The sequence below is a fragment of the Pezoporus flaviventris genome, unplaced genomic scaffold (assembly GCF_033815535.1).
Source record: "Pezoporus flaviventris isolate CSIRO_AGI_PZ_B2104156 unplaced genomic scaffold, CSIRO_AGI_Pfla_v1 ptg000025l, whole genome shotgun sequence".
NCBI classification, from domain to species: Eukaryota; Metazoa; Chordata; class Aves; order Psittaciformes; family Psittacidae; genus Pezoporus; species Pezoporus flaviventris.
The window spans coordinates 21508866-21532943 of NW_026892573.1; the positions used below are offsets into that span (position 1 = coordinate 21508866).

At 37.1% G+C, this 24078-nt stretch overlaps 1 protein-coding gene across 2 annotated transcripts in view; it reads right to left on the reverse strand.

Annotated features, from left to right (window-relative positions):
- The window catches only part of DYNC2H1 (dynein cytoplasmic 2 heavy chain 1), a 164870-nt gene that overhangs the window by 131946 nt on the left and 8846 nt on the right, over positions 1–24078 (reverse strand). Inside the window, exons 12-35 of one of the 2 annotated variants that reach the window (XM_061457809.1) lie at positions 23089–23284; positions 22236–22331; positions 20277–20429; positions 20069–20167; positions 18967–19106; positions 18648–18876; positions 18061–18188; positions 16723–16838; positions 14851–14978; positions 13354–13503; positions 12329–12534; positions 11278–11433; positions 11067–11181; positions 10499–10669; positions 9949–10331; positions 9073–9205; positions 8865–8982; positions 8582–8694; positions 8371–8490; positions 6220–6370; positions 2557–2759; positions 1236–1418; positions 855–1037; positions 473–696 (exon numbers count right to left, since the gene is read on the reverse strand). In XM_061457809.1, the coding sequence (XP_061313793.1) occupies positions 473–696; positions 855–1037; positions 1236–1418; positions 2557–2759; positions 6220–6370; positions 8371–8490; positions 8582–8694; positions 8865–8982; positions 9073–9205; positions 9949–10331; positions 10499–10669; positions 11067–11181; positions 11278–11433; positions 12329–12534; positions 13354–13503; positions 14851–14978; positions 16723–16838; positions 18061–18188; positions 18648–18876; positions 18967–19106; positions 20069–20167; positions 20277–20429; positions 22236–22331; positions 23089–23284 (3894 nt within the window). Of the gene's footprint in view, positions 1–472; positions 697–854; positions 1038–1235; positions 1419–2556; positions 2760–6219; positions 6371–8370; positions 8491–8581; positions 8695–8864; positions 8983–9072; positions 9206–9948; positions 10332–10498; positions 10670–11066; positions 11182–11277; positions 11434–12328; positions 12535–13353; positions 13504–14850; positions 14979–16722; positions 16839–18060; positions 18189–18647; positions 18877–18966; positions 19365–20068; positions 20168–20276; positions 20430–22235; positions 22332–23088; positions 23285–24078 lie in introns of those variants that run through there. The other variant, XM_061457808.1, reaches the window with a different exon arrangement.

Below are 24078 nucleotides of genomic sequence, written 5' to 3' on the forward strand. Positions count from 1 at the left end.
TCAACACAATGCTTGTGAGCATTCATATGTGAGCATAATAGGGGAGCAGTACTTTGCCACCTTGAGATTATAACTGCTTTCCAAATATTTTCACACCTGAACCTCCCAATATATTGCAAGATTTTTATTTTGTAAGTTAAATTAATATCTACAGAGATTTACCATTCAGATTTAAGAGCTGTATTGACTGTAAAACTTTTGATGACTCCAAACGTGTGGCTTTATGCCTAGTTTTATTTCTGACACAGCTTTCTATAATATCAATGTCATAAAATATTACGAAAAATTAACAGAAAGTATGTGTAGATTGCATCCCTACAGTCATAGTCTAAATGGAGACTACTGGCATAGTCTAAATGGAGAAGAAACAAGATGGTAGTAAAATAAGCACAAAGATCAATGCTAAAATAAAAGAAGGAAGGAAGAGAATTAGAAAAGTAACACAACTCGGGGTGGGGGGAGGGGAGCTTACCTTGCTAGATTAAAAATAGACACTAACTTTCTACCGAGTATTTTAGCATCCTTAAAGCCTTCTGAATACAAAATCACTTCTGCAATGAGTTCATTGTCTGGATGAGTCATAGCAACTGGCCTGAAAAGTTGTTTGAGGTTATCAGGCAGTTTTTGTCTTCCTCCATAACCTTTTCCAGCAGGATTCAGAGTGATAAAGATTCCAGAATTATGATCCACTTCAACCTAGCATTAGAAGTTCATTGTAATAGTATATTGTCATATGAAACACTATTGAGCAATATTTTGTGGACTATGTTTAGTTACAGTAGTCACTTTTTAAGTTTAACCCTGTTGTTTATAGACTATTTTTCTCAGAAAAAAATAAGTAAGTTTTCCTGTACCTTTTTTCCAAGCATCTCACATACAGGACTATGTTTCTGCAACGCATGTTGGATTGTCTGAATCTGCATGGATACTGCAGACAGTACAGCTTCCTCAAGTCTGTTGAATTCATCAAAACAGCCCCAGGCACCACACTTCACTAAGCCCACAAATATGCGCCCCATCGATTTCACATCAATGCCCTTAAAATTAGAAAGAATACTATTAAACTTCTAAAAACAAGAAAACAATGAAAGACTGTTTCCCAGCCATTAAAAAAAAAAGTGATTGGAAATGTCACAAATGTCTAACGGAATCTGTACCAAAACTATTGCTTGAATATTCCTTTATGAAGTATGGGCATAGATATCCAGATCCTAAATATGCAGAACCATATTCACCTCATCACAATTGAAGACTAATACTTGTCTTCCAAGAAGTCCACCCAAAGCTTTTACTGATTCTGTCTTTCCAGTTCCAGCTGGACCATAGGGATTTCCTCCAAGGCCCATCTTCATAGCCTGAGTAAGAGTTAGGTAACACTTATCTGTCAAAGGTGTATAAACAAGTTTAGGGGAATTCCCCTGCAGAAACAAAACAAATTATATTAATTGGTAAACAGAAATTATTGATGATGCAATTTAATTTTATTCATTAATTTGAAAATCATCGACTCATAGAATAGTTAGGGTTGGAAAAAACCTTAATATCATCTAGTTCCAACCCCCCTGCCAGGGGCAGGGACACCTCACACTGAACCATGCCACCCAAGGCACTGTTCAAACTGGCCTTGAACACTGCCAGGGAGGGAGCATTCACAACCTCCCTGGGCAACCCATTCCAGTGCCTCACCACCCTAACAGGAAAGAACTTCCTCCTTATATCCAATCTAAACTCCCCGTTTAAGTTTTAACCCGTTACCCCTTGTCCTATCACTACAGTCCCTAATGAAGAGTCCCTCCCCAGCATCCCTACAGGCCCCCTTCAGATACTGGAAGGCTGCTATGAGGTCTCCACGCAGCCTTCTCTTCTCCAGGCTGAACAGCCCCAACTTTCTCAGCCTGTCTTCATACGGGAGGTGCTCCAGTCCCCTGATCATCCTCGTGGCCTCGTCTGGACTTGTTCCAACAGTTCCATGTCCTTTTTATGTTGAGGACACCAGAACCACATACAATACTGCAGGTGATGTCTCACGAGACCAGAGTAAAGGGACAGGATCACCTCCTTCGACCTGCTGGTCACGCTCCCTTTGATGCAGCCCAGGATACAGTTGGCTTTCTGGGCTGCGAGCGCACACACCTGGTTCATGTTCATTTTCTCCTCAACCAAAATCCAATACAATGCTTGAGATTACCATCTCATTAAGTACGATGAAGTTTTCCTGATTTTTATGAAATATCAAAGCATTGTGTAATTTTTTTTTAGAATTACAGAAAAAGGGTCAACACAGATGAAACTGCACTCTGACATACAGAAATAGCAAGCTTATTAGAAAATATTTATATGATAATGCAGCTGCTTTCCATACAAAGCACCTTACATTTACCCCACCAATATCAAGAAGGAAAATGATTACAGTATCTTTTAGTATCTTCTACGAAACAGCATGCTAAGGATACAACAAAGTTGAAAAAATAGCAACAGTTGGGAGGCAACTAGCAGCATGTGTGAAAGTGTTTGACACATACAAAAGCCACTAGGTAAATATTAAAAAAAACACACCTGATATTCGTAAGTATATTGGAGTTCAGCATCTACCATCTGAACGTAACATTTTTGGTCTTTCATATAAAACCTCAGCTGCTTCTTCCAAGCCCAATCTTCAACACTGTGAACTTGAGCTTGATTCAGCTGCTTCACCACATCAATGTTATGAATGATATCAAGAATCAGAGCTTTCAGCTTGAGCCCAAGGATTCCTGATTCTGCAGATAACCACACACACACACAAAAAAAAAAATCACCACAGTGTAGTAAGGAAGATACACGTTATCCACTCTCAAATTCATTGCGCTGCTTTCTACTGTCAGCAAATTTTATTCAGACCTTGTTTCAATTATATACAGAAATACTACCTATTACCTAAAGCAAGCAGCATAAAGTGAGATCCTGACAGAGAATGTGAATCATAATGCAACTTCAGGCATTTGGAAGTAATTCTGTCTGCCTCTACACTCAATAGATAAAGGCTTTTCTGGAAGGCAGTTTATTCCAGGACTGTTTACAGCTATGCCCACTTCAGTAATCACTGCAGCACAAATCTGTTAATTCATCTGCAGCAGATCTGAAAACCATACTATACACAACCTGGCAATTTTACTAAGATTAATTAGGATGATGCAAAATCAATGCTCATTAGCAGATTGGGTGCATTAAGTGTACTCTGAGAACACACTGCTTAACTCAGTTTCATTTGAAGCAAGCCCAGTTTATGTTCTTCTATGCCATTCCACAATGGGAGTTAAATGAAAGTAAGTGGGGATAATCAGGCAACTCACTTCAAACTCACACCTATTAACCAAACTATTATTACAAATGTATTATACAATAGGTGGAATGAACACTCTTCCATAACTGATGACATTTCCCCACTGTCTATAGCAAGAGTGCAGAAAGGGAGCTTAGATAAATAACCACACTTACAGATAGCTGAATGTAGGTGATATGAATCCTAAACCTAGTTAATACATCAGATGTTAACAGTTCATACAGTAAACAGCTATACAAATGTGGTGAAAGATTGTCAAATACATGTTAAATTGAGTCTTTTTATACATATAGGGTATAGAGTCATCATAGAGCCAACAGCCACCTCACCTAACCTAAACTATAGAATTTTATATCTGAGGTAGTCATTTAAAGTCCCCTTATGGTCAAAAGAGAGGAATAAGCACTCAAAGTCATAATTACTCTAACTGATTTGCACTTTATATGATTCAGACCAAACATGCCTTGAAAATAAGTTGACTGGTACTGCTACAGAGCTATGCAAGAATTATTGTAGATGTATATATCTAGAGAAAAACAGCATCACCTACAACAGCCATACAGAATATACTGGCATGACAAAGTACTTCAACAGTTCTCTGGCTAGTCCCCATGAAACACTGCAGCAAAGTTCAGTAGGTGAAAAGAAATTATCAGTAAACATATAAACAAAAAAAAATCATAGAATCATAGAATAGTTAGGGTTGGAAAGGACCTTAAGATCATCAAGTTCCAACCCCCCTGCCATGGGCAGGGACACCTCACACTAAACCATGCCACCCAAGGCTTTGTCCAACCGGGTCTTGAACATTGCCAGGGATTGAGCATTCACAAGCTCCCTGGGCAACCATTCCAGTGCCTCACCACCCTAACAGGAAAGAATTTCCTCTTTATATCCAATCTAAACTTCCCCTGCTTAAGTTTTAACCTGTTACCCCTTGTCCTATCACTGCAGTCTCTAATGAAGAGCCCATCCCCAGCATCCCTATAGGCCCCCTTCAGATACTGGAAGGCTGCTATGAGGTCTCCATGCAGCCTTCTCTTCTCCAGGCTGAACAGCCCCAACTTTCTCAGCCTGTCTGCATACGGGAGGTGCTCCAGTCCCCTGATCATCCTCGTGGCCCCCCTCTGGACTTGTTCCAACAGTTCCATGTCCTTTTTATGTTGAGGACACCAGAACTGCACACAATACTCCAGGTGAGGTCTCACAAGAGCAGAGTAGAGGGGCAGGATCACCTCCTTTGACCTGCTGGTCACGTTCCTTTTGATGCAGCCCAGGATACCGTTGGCTTTCTGGGCTGCAAGCGCACACTGCTGCCTCATGTTCGTTTTCTCATTGACCAACACCCCCAAGTCCTTCGCCATAGGGCTGCTCTGAATCTCTTCTCTGCCCAACCTGTAGCTGTGCCTGGGATTGTTCTGACCCAGGTGTAGGACCTTGCACTTGGCATGGTTAAACTTCATGAGGTTGGCATCAGCCCACCTCACAAGTGTGTCAAGGTCCCTCTGGATGGCATTCCTTCCCTCCAGTGTATCAACCGAACCACACAGCTTGGTGTCATCAGCAAACTTGCTGAATGCACACTCAATCCCACTGTCCATGTCAGCGACAAAGATGTTGAACAGGATCGGTCCCAACACCGATCCCTGAGGGACACCACTCGTTACTGGTCTCCAGCCGGACATTGAGCCATTGACCACAACTCTTTTTGTGTGGCCATCCAGCCAGTTCTTTATCCACCGAGTGGTCCACCCATCAAATTGATGTCTCTCCAATTTAGAGACAAGGATGTCATGTGGGACAGTGTCGAACGCTTTGCACAAGTCCAGGTAGATGACATCAACTGCTCTACCCCTGTCCATCAGTTCTGTAGCCCCATCATAGAAGGCCACCCAATTGGTCAGGCAGGATTTGCCCTTAGTAAAGCCCTGCTGGCTGTCACCAAGCACCTTGTTGTTTTTCATGTGCTTTAGCATGTCTTCCAGGAGAATCTGCTCCAAGATTTTGCCAGGCACAGAGGTGAGGCTGACTGGCCTGTAATTCCCCGGGTCATCCATTTTCCCCTTCCCTTTTTCCAGTCATCGGGAACTTCACCTGACTGCCATGATTTCTCAAATATGATGGCCAGCGGCTTAGCAACTTCATTCTCCAGCTCCTTCAGAACCCGCGGATGGATCTCATCAGGAACCATGGACTTGTCCTCGTTCAGATTTTTAAGATGGTCTCGAAACAGTTCCTCTCCTACAGTGGGCCCAAGGTCTTCATTCTCACATTCCCTGCGTCTGCCTTCCAAGACTTGGGTGGTGTGGTCAGAGCCTTTGCCAGCGAAGACCGAGGCAAAGAAGTCATTCAGAACCTCAGCCTTCTCCAAATCCTGTGTAGCCAGTTCTCCCGAGAGCTTCCTGAGGGGGCCTACATTCTCCCTAGTCTGTTTTTTATTTGCTATGCACCTGTAGAATCCCTTCCTGCTCTCCTTAATATCCCTAGCCAAGTTTAATTCTAACTGGGCCTTAGCTTTCCTAGCCTGGTCCCTAACTTCCCAGACAACATCCCCGTATTCTTCTCAGGCTGCCTGTCCTTCCTTCCACTTTTTATAAGGTTCTTTTTTCATTTGAATTTTCCTCAGCAAAAAATAAGTATTTAAAAGTAATTAAAAGAGGGTTTCACATATAAATGCTCCAAGATAACTTATCATCTAAATAAAAAAACATTGCTCACCCTGTAACATTAAACACACAAATCTTGGCAGTTATAAGTGGGTAACTTTATGTAACTCAACTTTATGAACTCAAACTGAGACAGATTTATATAATTTCCTGCTTAAGTAAACAGAATGTCAAATACTATCATACTACATAGTCATTATGAATAATATATATTAAAAATCTTTTTTATACCTTTACGTCCAGTATCTTCTATACCATTATCAATGCTAGTATAATGTTCCAATTTAGCCATGAGTTCTAATTCTAATTGTTGCAGACTATAGTCTTTGATGGCACTTTCAACATCTTCAGTGAATTGTATTTGTTCTGCCAAGGAAAGAATCTTTGAGAAAAAAAGTTCTAATTACGTTTGTGAAATAGAGAAGACATAAAAAAAAAGTTTAAAAAGTTTTAAAATTGATTTGTAACTACTTATTATGTTTGATATTTATTATTTTTTAAAAAGCCACAAATTTGCTATGCTCTTAAGAACATATATTGCCACCTTATAACCTGACAAAATTTAGCGAAAACCTGCAATGTGATCCAATACAGCAAGTCCCGTAGCTGTTTTACAGCATGTGCTAGCAACATATCTTTTCCATTAAATGGTATGTCAGATGGAAACTGAAACCTGTTGAATATGGGCTCACCATGCCAACAATACAGTAGTTGCATAGAATCACAGAATGGTTTGTGTTGGAAGGGATCTTACAGATCATCTAGTTCCAACCCTCCTGCCATAGGGAGGGGACACCTTTCACTTGAGCAACCTGATCTAGTGGAAGACAGCGACAGACAGGATCACTGAGCAAAGGGCAGGGGGTGGTGACAGGAAGGGATAAAAGAAAAAAACAGCAAAATTGGGCTTAAGCAGGACCACCCCCAGCCTGCATTTGCACTTCAGCAAGGAAGTGCCTACAAGGCACCATGACAGAGAAATCGCTCAAACCCTCTCCAGAAACTCAACATGCAGGGACACCTCTCTAAAGTACCTGTACACTAATACATGCAGTATGGGGAATAAATATAATGAATTACAAATCTGTATGCAGTGGCAGTGCTATGGCCTTGTTGGGATCATGAAGATGTGGTGGAGTGGCTCCCATGGCTGGAGTGTTGCAAGGATAGGCAGGGAAGACAAGGAGGGGCAGTTGCTCTTTACGTAAGAAATAGCTGGAGTGCATGGAGCTCTGCTTGGGGATGGATGAGGAGTCAGCTGAGATTTATAGGTTAAAGAGGACAGGTCAAGGTGACATTATAATGGGTGCCTGCTATTGACTACCTGACTAGGAAGAATAAGTGGATGAGCAGCCTCACATTCACAGGCCATGGTCCTCAGAGGGACTTCCACCAACCCAATACCCGCTGGAGGGGCAACAAAGGACATGGGCAACAAAGGACATAAGCAACGCAGGAGATTCCTGGAATCTATGGATCACAACTCCCCTTCCAAGAAATAAAGGAGCCAGTGAGGACAGGTGCTTTACTGGACACAGTCCAATGGAAGGTCACAAAGATGATTTAGGAACTAAAGCATCTCTCCTGTGATGAAAAGCTAAGAGAACTGAGACTGCTCAGCCTGGACAAAAGGTGGCTCAGGGCAGAATCTTATCAAGGTCTATAAATACCTGAAGGGAGGGTACAAAGATGGAGCCAGGCTCTTTTCAGAGGTGCCCAGTGACTGGAAGAAGTAACGGGCACAAACTGAAACACAGAAAGCCCTGTCTGAACTTTAGGAAACACTTCTTTACCATTAAGAGTGACTGAGCACTGGCACAGTTTGCCCAGGGAAGTAGTAGAGTCTCCATTTCTAGAGACCTTCAAAAGCTGTCTGGACATGGTCCTGTCTGAACCAGCTTGAGCAGGGGTCTTTGACCAGATGACCTCTAGAGGTTCCTTCCCACCACAATCATTCTGTGATTCTGTGTTATCCTCTGTGCTACCAGCCAAAATCACATAAAAGAATTTCATATTCATGACTATTTCTGCTTATACAGTTAAACTTTAGAAACAATATTTTAACCAGCTTCAAAAAGGGCTTTTTATGTTACTAAGTGCATGTAACATTCACTACCAACTAAGATCAAGATTTACATCAAATTTAATAAACCGATGGATGTTAGAACAGGTGCCATGACAAAGACTCGAGATTTCAAATGTTTACAAAAGAATTATAAGAAAACATATTTTTAAGAAGTTCTCTACACTATAAATGAATAAAATGGATTTGTTCATGGTTAGTTTCTTCCAAACCCATATTTATACTTCTTTATAAGCCTCTGAAAAATAACTTCTTTGGTAAATCTGAGACTACACAGTGGCATTACTGGATCAACTTACCTGGGAAGGAAAGAGCGATGGATCAATTGAACCTTGTGATTTCTTTCCAGCTTCAACACAGTCAATTAACATTTTTTTCAGCGTCTCCTTCATCTCTAAAGCCAAACTGTTTAGCCACACCTAACAGAGAAAAGAAAAAACCTCAAAAGTTACATTACAAAATAATTTCTCAAAGATACTAGAACTATAGTTGGGTAGGATTCTTTCTTACCTCCACATCATTTGATAGAAGAATTTTATTTCTAAGTGGCACAGTTTCTCCTTCTACAGACTTCATGGCAACTATGTATTTAAATTCTTCATCAAAGGTCACATTATTAATTCCTGTTAATCAGAAAACAGCACCAAAGTTACTTATTGCTAAAAGTCAAACATTAAGTCCTCAATGTCTAGTGGTGGCAAGAAAGAAATAAAAAGCCTGCAATAGATTATTTAGCTTTGAAGAACCTTATTTCTAAATAAGTACATTTTACAAATGAAGATTAATGTATTACCAGCAAAAAGTTTCTTTAGATGAGACTGGATAACCACTGGATTTGTGGGCTGTCCTAAAATTTCTAATAAGTCATCATCTCCAATGAAATATAATCTTGGAAATGCTGAGCGCTTTTCCTATATGAACACAAAATAAAACAATTTTGTTGACTTAAATTCAAACTTACTGACTTTCTTTATAGAAAATCATATTTATGTCATCTGTACCTCCAAAAAGTCATTCAAAGATCTCTGACATCTCTGAAGCTGGTCAAGTATGGTAATTAAGGTGTTTCTTATTCCTGTCCGGACATTCAGTGATGTTATCCTGTTGTCACTCTTGATATCTAACATAATGGATCTTGACAGAAAGAAAATTTGAGTAATTCATAAAACAACCACGACAGTTTCAATCTGGATATACAAGTAGTTATGTAAATAAAAATTAAAGCACAGGTAATTCATTTAAATATCTCATACATAGCATTTAGATTTCAGTGGTTATGATGAAGCATTTCAAAATTTACATCAATATCTCTCTAATGTATTTTAATAACAACCATTTCTGGCTATCCAAAACCAAGCAAATTCAAGTCTTGACTTTTATTTCCTTCTAAGAGGTCATTTTAACTAAAGTTAAGATAGATAATGGTTCATATCTTTCTACATTTCTAAAATCTCCATCTTTTTATCTCCTTGACTTATTTGGAAAAAAATAAACCATCTGTTTCTCCCAGAAGTCCATCTGTGTACTTTCTTAGTGAACAAAGTGCTTGCCTTCAACAAGAAATGATTCCTGAAAAAGAAATCCAACCAATTACATCACCTCTGCTTCTGTTGCAAGACTGATCTGGTGTTTGCCTGCCTTGTTTGTGATCTTCGACATTTCATGTGATTTCATTCTTCACATGTGCCCACTTAAATGAAACCTATGTTAACAACTTTATGTGTCACTGCCACACACCTGTATGTACTGAATTCCTATTGCTGACATTCATCTCCATTCATATTCCAATTCCTGCGTATTTTTTCACAAATGAAGAATGTTCTAGCCAACTCATGTCAAAGATACTAAAAAAATAAGTCTCACTCCATAACACTAACCTGAAGTCCTCATCAACTCTGTTAAAACGAGCCTGTTCTTTGGGCAGAGCTCCACGACCGAATATTGGCTCCAAATAGACCCATTTCCTCTGAATTTGGTTTAAATTCTGCAGATACTCATCCAACTCAGCCAGTTTTTTTTCCCAGATGGACACTTTATCTTCAAAACCTTTGTAGTATGGAGAGTCTTTGAGGGACTGTAGAAGACAGCGATGATCTCCAACTTGGTTGACTATGTCCTTCCATTCTTTAATAAGCCTGATAGTCTTGCCTTGGCTATCTTCATAATCTGTTAATGTGAAGACAGCTCCAGCTCCCCAGAGTTCAAGCTCACGTAATGCTTCTCTGATTGTTATTTCACCTTGGGCCCGACAATTCAAATCCTATTTAAAAGCATAAACAGATTTAATTTGAAACTACAGAGCTCGCAATAAACTTTCCATTCAAAAATATAACACAAATTCAATTTCTATAGCAATAAAAATATACATATGCATATAAAACAAGATTTATTATACAAAATAAACTGTATAACTGGAACTATTCATACCTTAAGTTCCATTGCTTTTTCTACAACGGCATCTGTCACTTTTAGCAGATCTCCAAATAACAAACCTTCAAGTGTAGTGCCCCGGGGAAGACCCAGAAGACGAAAGAGATCCAGCCAGTGGTCTGGAGAAAGATATTCTCCTCTTACATATTTTAGGAGTGGAACTATCATCTATAGGAAAAACGCGTGTGTGAATCCATCTAGTCTTTATGAAAATTGTATGCTTGATTACAGAGTAACATGCTATTCAAACAAAACAAAAATTTACATTCTTAAACCAAAGGTCATTTCTTTCAGTTCCTGTATTTAATGTGTAGGAGTACAACTGAGGAAAACTCATTGCAAAATATGTGTCTATGTAAACTGTAATGACCCTCCTGTTAACTGTAAGGAACTAAAAGGTTCTCAAAAGTATGTGAAATGTTCAAAAGAGTATCAGAAGATATTTTATTAAATTGTAACTGATTTTATTCTAAGATGTGAACAATGACCTACATGACAAAGTATATTAGCTAGTAATACCAAAGGAGTTTTTGTTTTATAACCTTTTTTGTAATTAGCATCTTACTTTATATTTGTCCACTTCTTTTTGCAACTTTACTGTCATTACAGTATGTTTTTCCATCTTCCTCATTTTGTCATGCCACTTAAACAAAAATTCTTCAAATAGGTACGTTTTACTCCTGAGTGAAAATCAAATATAAAAAAGTCATGACAACACAGTACTACAACCACATAATATATATATGTCCATGAAAAAGAAAGTAATAAAATCATACCTAAAAGTAATCCAGTCTTCTTTGGCTTTTTCCTGAAGGCCTTGATAAAATTCTTCATACAATGCCCAGACTTCTGCGCAACTCTTAATATCCTGACATACAACTTTTGACAATGAGAAGTCGGGCTCTTCCAATTTAAAATGATGGCATTCTTCACTGAGTAAAAAGAAGATCACAGTGTTAGATATTATATGATTCCATTATACATTTATTGTTTAAGAGATGTTATCATATGGAAATAATTACACATTTTTTAAGAAAAGCTGTTGGCTTGACTGAGGAACATTGCTGCCAACTGCAATTTCCTTATAGTAACTTTCTTGAATAGAAGTAATAAAGGAATATGAGGGATAACCCCTACACAGTGACCTTCTCCCATATTCACAATTATTTTCCATAAACTTTCATTTCTTTCTCATTTACCAGAAAAGCGAATTATTTTGCGTCCCCAAAACAAAGCTTGAAAGAAAATAACTTTTCATTGATTCTTTCTGCTAGGTAGAAAGAATTTGCTAATTCTATTTACTATCATATTTAAGTGGCAAGCTAAGAATTTAAATAGAAAACTTGTCCACTCAAGATTTACAATAATGAGCTTACTGAAAGCAGGCACCTAGAGCAAAAATCTCTTCCTTTTGCACAGAAGTCTACCAGACAGGACACTTACTCAAGAAATAGGACAGGTAACCTCTTGCCCACTTAAGTTACAAGAGGACTGAAGTAATAACTCACCCTTCTTGAACAAATATCTCAAACCTTCTCAGTAAGAAGGAAGGTAGAACCAAGCATTTTGTGTACAGACTCCCTTATGCAAAAGCCTAAGAAACTTCTTGAATTTTTCCATTACAAACAACTTAGCTTGAAAATTTGTGTTATGTAAAATCAATAAAAAAATCCTGAAAAACTAATGAAAAATATGCAATACAAATAAAATTAAATTCCTTGAAATTAAATATTGTGATAAAATTTAGACAAAATTTTCTGAGATACTACTGCTGCAAAAGATCCATACATAAATGAATAAGGTACACAGGGAAATAAACAGACATACATGAGCTTTTCTTTCATGGTTTCAAGTTCATCAAATTCTTTTTCTTTTTCCTTTATGATCTGAGCACTTTTCTCAAGTACATCCTGATCACCTGTTTCAATGACATCGTCACTTGGCTTCAGCTGATCCCAACGAGCTTTAAATTTTTCCAGTTCTTGAAGATATATATTAATACGTGAAATCACATTTCCTTTCATCATTTCAATCTGTAAAGAAAGAGTTAAAATGATTTCTAACTACACGTATGATCAAAATCAAAGTATCAACTTCAAAACTTGGTAACTACAACTTGATCAAAATCAAACTCAAAACACTTCTTGTATAATACCCTAAACTTTCTTTTTCTGGTTTAATTTCTAAAAGGGAGCACGCACTTAGTATTTTTTTTATGCTGGTATTTGAGACCTATTTATTCAGTCTATGCTACCTATTGACTCTGCATCTTACAACACCTAACAAAATTGCTCTATTTGTGTGGCATATTGCTATCTTCAGTAGAAATTCAAGTGAATTCAGCAATTTGCCTATGGAGTGGGATTACAGGACCGTGCATAGCTTAGTAAAGTTTGTGAAAAGAGAATAATAAACCCTATAGAATCATTTAGGTTGGCAAAGGCTTCTAAGATTGAGAACAACCATTAACCTACACTACCAAGTCCACCACTAAACCACGTCCCTGTGTGCCACATACTGACTCTGAGCACACAAAAACTCATCTCTTAACTGTTATCCTGTTTTCCTCAGTTAACCACTGCATTCATTAAGCCACCTCTGACACCAGAAAGCTGTTTGAGACAAAAGTACAATGTAACATTCATTTCAGCATCAGTTAAACAGAAGTTTCACCTAGTTACTGGTTAAAGAGTTTAAGCACTCTTCCCTTAAAGGCTCTCCCTCAACCTGGTAATGTTGATGTTAACACTGAACTGAGAACATTTCTGGATTGAATTTAAGAAAAAAATTCTCCAGACTCATTCAAAATAATTTCAACATTTTTATGTGAAGTAGTAATCTTTTATTGTTACCTCTTCTGCAATCATAAGCTGGTGGCTTTCCATCATTAACTCAAATTTATCCCATGTAGCTCTTAGGTTACTGAGAGAGTCCAAACCTGTACCAGCCACAGTTCGCAGAAGTTTGTTTTTATCTTCAGCTTCTTGAAACAGGAGAAAAATCTAAACTCAGATTAAAAATATGTGTGTATGTAAAAACTCAGCAAATCATGTTTATCCAAACTATAAGCAAATATATTAGAATCATCAACTGTGCATGCACAGATTATATGTTTAAACACAGCTGCTTTTTTAATACTATTTATAGAATAACATTAAAACATTGGAAAAAAAATGGCATTTGACATATTTAGAGATATCTTGATCCTGACATGAGATATACAGAAGCAAATTTTTCCTATGAAACAGGTAAGTGCCTTGTTACATATAGCAGAGATCCACTCAGATTCAAAAACATTAGCAGAGCAATAGAATTCAGCAAATATGTATATACATATGCTGGTTCTGGCTGAGATGGTGCACTGGTTTTGACTGGGATAGCTAATTTACTCCATAGTATCTGGTCTGGGGCTATGTCTAGATTTATGATGAAAACAGTGTGGATGAAAGAGGGATGTTTTAGCTATTGCAGAGCAGTACTTACACATATTCAAGGACTTTTCTATTCCTCCCCCCACCCCACCAGGAAGTAGGCTGGGGGTGCACAAGGACCTGGGAGGGGACACAGCCAGGACAGCTGACCCCAACTCACTCAAGGGATGTCCCATACCATATGGCATTGGCTCAGTATATAAAGATGAGGGAAGAAGGAAGCGGGAATGTTTAGAGTGATGTCTTCCAAAGTAGCCACTACACATGATGGAGCCCTGCTTTGCCAGAGATGGCTGAACACCTGCCTGCTGATGTGAAGTGGTGAATTAATTCCTGGTTTTGCTTTGCTACACTTCTTTTGCTTTACCCATTAAACTATCTTTATCTCAACCCAAGTGTTTTCTCACTTTTACTTGTCTGATTCTCTTCCTCACCCCGATGTGGGGGGAGTGAGTGAGCAGCTGTGTGGTGTTTTCTTGCCGGCTGGGGTTAAGCCATGACAAATGGAGCTCATTTTCTTCACAGCAGCGCATATGGTGCTATGTTTTAGATCAGTGATGAAAACAATACTGACCATACACTAACATTTCACCTGTTGCTGAACAGCATTTGCATAGCATCAAGGCCTTTCTTTGTTTCACATTCCACCCCCCATCCCCAGTGATTCTGTTAACAGCACACACAATTCAGACACCTGCACGTACAACTAAACTTAGATGTGTTTATTTAGAACTGAATCCTTTCCTGGATAAATACTGTCCCTCAAGAGACAATACTGTGCTATACGAACCACTGCCCTGACCTTATATGGCCATTGAATGTTCTAAACTAGTTACATTAAATATAAGCTTCCATACTAGAAAGCAATTACATTTTTTTGATAGCTGTTGTTCTGGATATGATAAAACAGTATCTTACCCCTTCTTTTCGTTCATGTAGGCTTAAATATTTTAAATTGTCTTCTGCTATTTCCTCTACAGTTTGGGGCCTAATCACTAAAGTTTCCATGGCACCATTGAGAAAGGAAGAAACATCACATAGGTGAGCTATATAAAAGTGGAAAACAAAGTTATCACAGAGAAAATATCTGTAGTAACAAATATCCAAGTCAGACCAATGTACTGTGATAAAACATTGTTATATGCTAATGTATGCAATCTACCTGCTTAACAAATTGCAGACCCAAATCTTATTTACTGCTTCTATAAAACCTGAATGTTTGTGTTTACAGATAGCTTTCTAAATGTAATCCACTGCGTTCGGTGTGGATCCCTTCTGAGAATTAAACATAAATACGTAAGACATCCTGCCCCTCTGCTCTCATGAGACGCCACTTGGAGTATTGTGTGCAGTTCTGGTGTCCTCAACATAAAAAGGACATGGAACTGTAGGAACAAGTCCAGAGGAGGCCACGAGGATGATCAGGGGACTGGAGCACCTCCTGTATGAAGACAGGCTGAGAAAGTTGGGGCTGTTCAGCCTGGAGAAGAGAAGGCTGCGTGGAGACCTCATAGCAGCCTTCCAGTACCTGAAGGGAGCCTATAGGAATGCTGGGGAGGAACTCTTCATTAGGGACTGTAGAGACAGGACAAGGGGTAATGGGCTCAAACTTAAACAGGGGAAGTTTAGATTGGATATAAGGAGGAAGTTCCTTACTGTAAGGGTGGGGAGGCACTGGAATGGGTTGCCCAGGGAAGCTGTGAATGCTCCATCCCTGGCAGTGTTCAAGACCAGGCTGGACAAAGCCTTGGGTGAGACGGTTTAGTGTGAGGTGTCCCTGCCCATGGCGGGGGGTTGGAACTAGATGATCTTAAGATCCTTTCCAACCCTAACTATTCTATGATTCTATGATTTATACACTTTCTACATCTGTATAGGTCTTTTTGGGTAAAAGGAAAAAAAACAGATCTTACAATTGCTTTGGGGGTTTGAGTCTTTTTGTTCTGTTTTAAAGAAATTAACTAAAGCCACCTAGCTTTAAATATTACAAAGATTCAAAAATGAAAGCCTGATTAAGCTACAATGTTTTATTTTCCTACCAAGGTAAAACTCTTAAGTAATGAGAAATGATCTGTACAATTCCAGAGAATAATACATATTCCAGGAAACAATCTTTCAGGCTATGGAAATAATTCACTTCCTGCACAACGCATTCTGTATTTCCTGATTGTTACATTTAAATCCAAAAGCACTGGTATTTCTCATCATCTAAACCTCACTACATTTTGTCTACCTGTTCCAGATATAGATAGACCCCCCAGAAAATAAGGAAATGTTTTGCACTGTATCACTCTGCATTTTGACAATCTAAGTAACAAGTAACTGTATGGAGTTAAGTCTTGATTATTTAATACTCTTCATGAAGTATTTCAATTTGTGAAAGAAAAATCTAAAAACATTTTTAATCACATTTCATGATGCCTCTTTCAATTACCCTCAAATGCCTAAGAGGTTTTCCTCCCTCAAACATCAAATAAACCTTTCTCCCTGAAATGACAAAAGAATTTTCCTTCAGAAAAAGAAACAAGCTAAATAATGTTCATATGTATCGTTTTACATTCAGAACAGATGTGGCCACAACACATGAATGGGCAAGATGCACATGGACATCAAAAGGTCCTAGATTGGGCCTGCAGTGAAAAATTAGTACCAGATTAATTTATCTGCACTGTGATTCATGCAGCCCACTGTGCCTGTTAGTAAAATATTTCTTAAAAAAAGTATTTACATTAACACAAATGTCCCCAAGTAGAAAAGAAACAAAAAATGCTACTCATTTAAGTTATTTACCTTGAATAGATTTTCTCAAAGAAATGACAAGAATATCATACAACTTCTGGATGAAATCATCAATTACAGTTTTCACAGGGTTGCAATTAACAGTTAAACAATCTATCTTGATGGTGCTTCAAGACAAAAGATAGAAAAATTGCCAATATTCAGCAGTATTAGTAGTATACTTACACATCAATTTTTCTAAGATCTATGCACATCTATAGTTCATCATGATTTTGTAGCCTAGTAAGAAAAGAATGTCCTCATAATTCTACAAATAAAAGACATAGCTTATTGGGAAAATTACTCATTGTAGTATGAACATTATGCATATCCATGTAGTTTTATGGGGACTGAGGTCTAGTGTTCTGTTCCTCCAAGCAGAAAATTACTTGATTTTCGTAACCAAAGTCAGTAAATTCAAAAGGACTACTTCTAAGCTCAAAAAGAAAACTATTTTGTCTGTACAGTCCTGTCTTTAAATCTCTAATTTCCATGAGAATTTACTAACTCAGGCTTCAACAGTCCTAAGAACACAAGAAAAGCCATAGTGAGTCACTTCAACCCTCCGTATCTATCTCAAGCGACCTTAAGCAGACATCTAAAGAACACTAAGAAAAAGGGCTCCATTATTTGGTACCTTCCCGTGCATCCTACTTCAACACCAATTATTTTCAACTCATGGCACTTCATTGCCACATGTTGTTTCTGACTATAAGACACATAGCCAATTTCTTTTCTATTCACCCCAGCCTGTCCTTATCACTTAGCCAACAAGTTCTACCAGTCCATTCTCCTGCAGGAAATATCGTCTTTTTTTCCTTTCACTTTTTCATTTCCTCTTTCATTTTTTTTCTCTTTATTCCTAGCAGTTTCATTTGAGAATTCTAACCATGCAAAACACTACAATCCACATGAATATATGTAAGAATAAAAGCCTACACTAGCATATCTTAAACTATAACTTGTAAGAGATAATCAAGTAGTTCAGTACAGGAATTATTTAATGTATAAATATTTACTAACTCTGTTCCTAACTGCCACATGTACTTCACATGCATAGGACTTAACTAAAAGAACTGTTATAATATCACCATGTTCTGTCATATTTCAGAATCAGCCCTGAATTTTTAGGGGATTTCCCATCATATCAAACGAAGACATTAAAAGTTTTCAGAACAGGCTGCACAGATAAAAGGGGATAAGTGTCTTAAAATAAAACTGAAAAAACAAAAATCTAAGCATTTTAAAAACACTTCAAATTCTCTGTAAAAAGAGAAAAATATCTATTTTACTATTACCTTTATCTGACAGAATACACTATTCAAACAAAAGAATAGAGTTGTACTATACCTTGGAAGTCGTTCTGCTTCCTTCCCTCTCACTTTCAATGCTTTGAAGTTTTTTTCCCAGTCCTGTTTGCTAGAAAGATGTGTCCTCACCAAAGTTTCCAGATCTACTTGACCAATTACGATCCATTCCTTTTCAACGTTATTTTTCATGTATGGAAAAGAAATATTTTCCAGACTAAAAACTTGTTTCTCAATAGTATTACAACACTTTAATAATGTTTCTATGCTACATTATCTTTAATATCTGTGCTCCTTCAATTACCTACAGATTCTCAGTGCAAATATGAGGAAGTACAAAATGGTTTGATGTATTCACACATCTAAGGATAACCAAAATAGACTTTGAACAAGAGTAAAAAGACAGCTTTAATATTTAGGTTTCAATGGGAACTGTGCATATGCTTTGAGTTAGGTATGTGCTTAAGTGGTTGGCTTAACATGGATGGACTTACTAAGCTCTTCTTTATATGCCTCAGAGAAAAGGACAACAATGCACAAATGTCATTGCTCAGTTACTTCTAGAATATCTGAAACCTAAAATTATAGAAAAAAAAAAAAAAAAAGCATGGCTTAAAATATTGAAAATACCTTGAATTGATTAGTAGCGTCTGTCAGCCTTCTGAACAAATCGTCTGCTTTACTGAAAGCAGTCAGAAATCCACTTACATTTCTTTCAGTCATAACAGCGAATATGGACTCTTCTTCTGCTTCACTTACTCCCCTAAACTGATTTGGAATGGAGATGAATCTCTTCATTTCTCTATAATATCTAGCTCGTACTTCTTCAAAAGGAGGTCTGAATTGCAACTGGCCTTGCCTAAAAAATAAAACAAATCATAAAACAACTAGCATTTAAATGTAATCTAAGGTAGAATACTTTACAAAATACAAAGAGAAAATATCTTACTTGAATGTCAGATCAATATTTATTTCTGGTAAATTCTCATTGAGTGCTTCTAAGCCCATTTGATACTGAGGCTCCAGAGCTTTATAAAGTTGATGATTCCAATGCTGTCTCCAAGCCTTCATGTCAGATGATTTGAAACCCTAAAATTCAAGTGTTTATTTTTACTTTATTTTCTTCCTCAAGCCATAATTATAAGCTGAAACGGAGCACAGTACAATGCCCGAAGACCAAGATCTTAGTAAAATTCAAAGAAGTATGAGACCACTGGAACAGGCTCCCAAGGGAAGTGGGCACGGCATCAAGCCTGTCAAGAGTCCAATGAGCATCTGGATGACGCTCTTAGTCATATGGTTTAGTTTTAGATATTACAAAACAAAAGCTGAATCAATGTATTTATTTATTATCATATTACCCTGAAAAAAATTGAAAAAACTTTTTAAAAAAATACTGCATTTATTTGTCTGGCAAATACTAACTTAAATAATCTGGGTTTGCATTGGAAAGGCTAAGAACACCACATCTACCAAAGAATAGTAATAACATCTAGTTACTTTGATAAGTGATATTTTTAATCAAAATCTTAATCATCTTACCCAATGACGTTAAGGGACTCTCCAAACCTAAACAATTCTATAATTCTATTCTAAAAGTTGACAGTTGATAAGTGAACAAATAAAAATGTGGCTTTTTTATGGTTTCAGACAGAAATGAATTTTAATTCTAAATTTGATATACTTGCTCTATTCTGCCTGAGGATAGAACACACATCCACACCAATTTCTTTATTTGTCCTTGTATGAATGTCTCAGACACAACTGATTTACATAACTTAAGGTTTTCCTATTTTTTAATTTAACACGTGATATGACCAAGTTTTGTTCTTCTCCAGTTGGTAGCATGACATAAAAACAATAATCTTCATCTTTCTCGTCTGAGATTTTACCTCACATCTGGCAACAACTAGTATACAGTCAGTTTTTCTGAGCTAGTTAGTAACTCCTGAATCAAAATTAATTCAGGCATACCATGTTTGAGTCTTAAATCTTAATTATTGTTGAAAAATCAAATGTTAACAGTTTGCAATATGATACTGAAACCCTGCCTGTGACTCCAGGCTGGCAAAACCAGTTCTGAGCTCCTGGACACCATCCTTCCAACGCTGCTGCTGCCGAAGTAGATCAATATTCATGAGTGATATAACCTGTTAAAAGAATTTGAAAAAATAATAAAGATATTCATCACCACACAAATGAAGAAAGGGTAAAGTAAGCTATAAGAGATGTGATTTCAATTTCACCTGGAAAATATACCTTTTCAATAAAGTTTGTGTGCCACTTTCTTAGTTTTCTATTTTCAGTGGAAAGCCGTTCAGCAGCAGCTTGGAGTTTTTGGATATAAGCTTCCAGCTCTCTCGGATTATCCCAAGTTATTTGAGTTTTCCCTCCAGGACCAGATTTGGAATGCTTGAAAAACATACAAACTTTGTCAGATTTAATGGCAAACACAGTCTAACAGTCTAACAGTCAGCATACAGAAAATGGTCATATGAGAAACATGGTTTTACTCCTAGTAAAAAATGAAGGACTTCCCTCTCACGACTGCACTAGAGACATAATAATCTGGCAAATCACAGACACATGGACATATCATTATAGCTACATCAACAGACTGGAGAAGGATTTAAATGCCAGACTTTTAACAGAGCTTGAAATAAATTCACTGATGTTGAGAGTCCTGTCCCACACACAAAAAACAACCTTCTTAAGCTAAGAAGACACCTTAAACTCCTTACTTCCTCTTTGTTCTACACAGACCAAAAACCAAAATGCGTCACTCATAATTGGTATCCTACTTCACCTGTTTATCACAAAATAATTTTTTTAATTACACTGAAAAATTCCACTAGTCAGTGGAATAAGCAGCTTTAGGGAGTTCCATTACTCTGGGCTTTCTATCAGGATTCTGGGGGGTTTATGCATTTTGCTGAGTTTGCAGTAGAAAATCAGAACACAAAAGCATCTGAAGTTTCACAGCTGGACTTATCCCTAAAAGATGTAGGACAGAAATCATGTCAAATAGGAGAATATGTTGTGGCTTTGAACAGTTCTGCAGCATTTTAAAGTCTGTACACTATAATTTGTGGCATAATCTGCACCAAGCCCAGGGGAAATTTAAGAGAAAGTTTGGCAACTTTTTCCAGGACACTGTAAACCTACAGTTTGGTCTGACTCTCCAACATTTTGTGTGAACTAATTCCAAGCACAAAAATCCCTTCTGTTTTCAGCCCCACTCTTATACTCTGCCTTGCAAAAAGGTTCTCAAGAGCAAGTTTCTAATCATTTCTGTAATGCTTGCTCTGGAGATGTTCTTCTCTGGCCCAATACACAGTTTATAGGCATGTTATCATACTCCCACCATCCTCATATCGTACGAGAGTTGGAAGAGGGTGGAGTGCTTCAAACATATCACAGCAGTGAAATTAATTTCATAATAATCAACATGTTTCTCTAGACATAAAATAGAGATATAGTGTTAAAAATCCTATAGATTGTAGTGTAATTTTAAGTTCAGGGTCCCTTCAAAGGAAAAAAAAAAAAAAGAAAATAAGTAATTTCCTCCAAATTTCTTAGAAGAATCTAAAACTTCTTTATGTTTTGTGAATTCCTACGAATTACAAAAAAAAAACACTCAAACTTTCATCTCAGAGCAATTATGTTATGCCTGGCCACAAACTCACTGTAACAAACTGCACACTATAGATTCTTTGCTCTTAATATGAACCGGAAACTATCCACTTTCAACCTGCCCAAAACGTGCATTAGAAGCATTCAAGAGAATTGCAAAACCCACAAAGATTTAATAGCAGTCAAACAGTGAAACCATTGCTTAATACTTATTTATCTCCAGAATAAAGTATATGCCATTTTTACTAAAATAGGCCAAAACAACATTATTTAGAACTGTTAGAAGTAACATTCCCAACTATTAAGGGATTGACCACGCTGTGGTTCATGTATAAATTCAAACACTAGAAATAATTCCTGAGAGACCATATGATACTAATATCCAAAGTACAAAGGAGTAAGCAGTTATTTAAATGACAGTATTAAAAAAAAGGCCCACTGATTTCAATAAATGTTAATTAAATATATAGTGTTACTCATATGGAAAGGTTGCAGTTAAAGCCCAGCAATAAACATAGAAAAAGCAGCATAGAATACGCACAGATATCACAAATTAAAAATACAAAAAGAGGGGAAGTCTTTCACCTTAATTATCTGTTCAAATGCTAGAGCAGACTGTAACATCATTGGCTTCTGACTCTCAATCATCTGTTGATCAATAGAGTTATAAAAATGTGCCACCTGTAAAATTGAGAGATGAAATTTACAAGAACAGGCAAGAATAATACATAGCAGTAAATGTAATGCAGGATATTTCCAAAAGTATTGCCCAATGAACACCATTAAGAAATAACTATTCTAGTTTGCAAAAATAAAGTACACATGCAATGCTAATACTAATCTTCTAGTGATGAATTCTAACAGCATACATGTCAGAGGTGATTAGGCTACACCTTAAGTAAAAGTGTTTCAGGCTCTGATTTAAGGGGAACAGTTCCGATATTTTATGCACATGTAAGCATCTAGCACAATTTCAGGGACCTTCAAGTACCCATGACATCCGCCAGGATATGACACAAGACCTAAAAGAGATCTATTTACTTCCAGATTGGCAGCTGAAGTAAGAGTGATACCCCACAACTCAATTTAGTCAATGTTATGACATTTTCCTTCAGTTATAATAATCAGAAACTAAGACTAAAACTAGGAGGGCAATTAATTAGTAGTCTTATTTTTGTATATTCATACACTAACTTGACATTGCTTTAATACCATAATTCATTTTGTTTCAAAAAACATTCTGAAATTGCAAAGTATTTCTTTTTTTTTAGTTTTCTTTTAATGGCTTAGGTAATTTCTTCAAGGAACACATCGTTTTCATACAGACAACATAACAGAAAGCTTGGCCACACAATCAGGAAAGATAATAGCCTGAAGAAGTTCTGCTACTAAAGCTGGAAGTCAGAACACAAAGTTATTATGGCATTTAATCTTATACCTGTTTGAGGATGACCGCTTGCTTACAAAACTTTTGTGCAGTGTTTGCAGTATGCTGTATTTTAGCTGGTATAGCAAAACCAAGTGCTGACAGTTGACGTACTTCTCTTAGGAGAGTCACCAAACGATCTGAATAAAGTATGTTTAATGTTCCAAAAACATGATCCAACTCCATTACAGGACTATTAGCTTGGATGCTAAACAAAAATCAAATTAAATGCATTATTGACTATATTTTGATATTGATCCTTTCTTTGGTGGATTTTATAATAATACATTAAACATTCTAAAAAGCTTGATGTCATTCTATTACGTTTTTCTATGGTTATTAACATTTTAATTAACTCATAAATTATTCCAATAACTTTTCTCTTAATCAAAAGCCAGTGAAGACAAGAAGAAATGAACAATGCCTACTGGTTTTGCTCACAAAGTTTTCCTGGCTTATTACAACAGTTAACACATATCTTGCAGCTAGACAGTATTTCTCAAATACACTGGATCAATTGATTGTGCTCTCTCAAGCAGGCACTTTAGAGGCCTCAGCCTTCAGCACTGCTAAGAAATTCTCTAAGGGATTCAATCTAGCAACCAGGACTTGGATTGGTGGAATGCTTTGGTATACACAATTAGATGCTAATAAGAATATCACCCTATATTTAGATTTCACTGCCCCCCTTTTTCTGTTTCTATGGTAGGAATGCTTCTGCCACCACCCTTCCTGGCTTCTTTCATGACAACTTCAGATTTACTCATATTTTTACTTTTTTCACTCACCTTTTTCTACTTTCTATATCCACTGCATTCCCCTTTGCAGTGAGCTACCCCTTTTCTTTTCAAGAACTTCTTCATATCTTTTAAAATCTCTCAATATCAAATATTTATGGTATTAGTAAATTAGATGGCTGGTATATACTGGAGTGCTGAATATACTTGTTGTATTTGAGTGCTTTTTCATAAAATATAAGTTTACATGTACATATCATCTGTA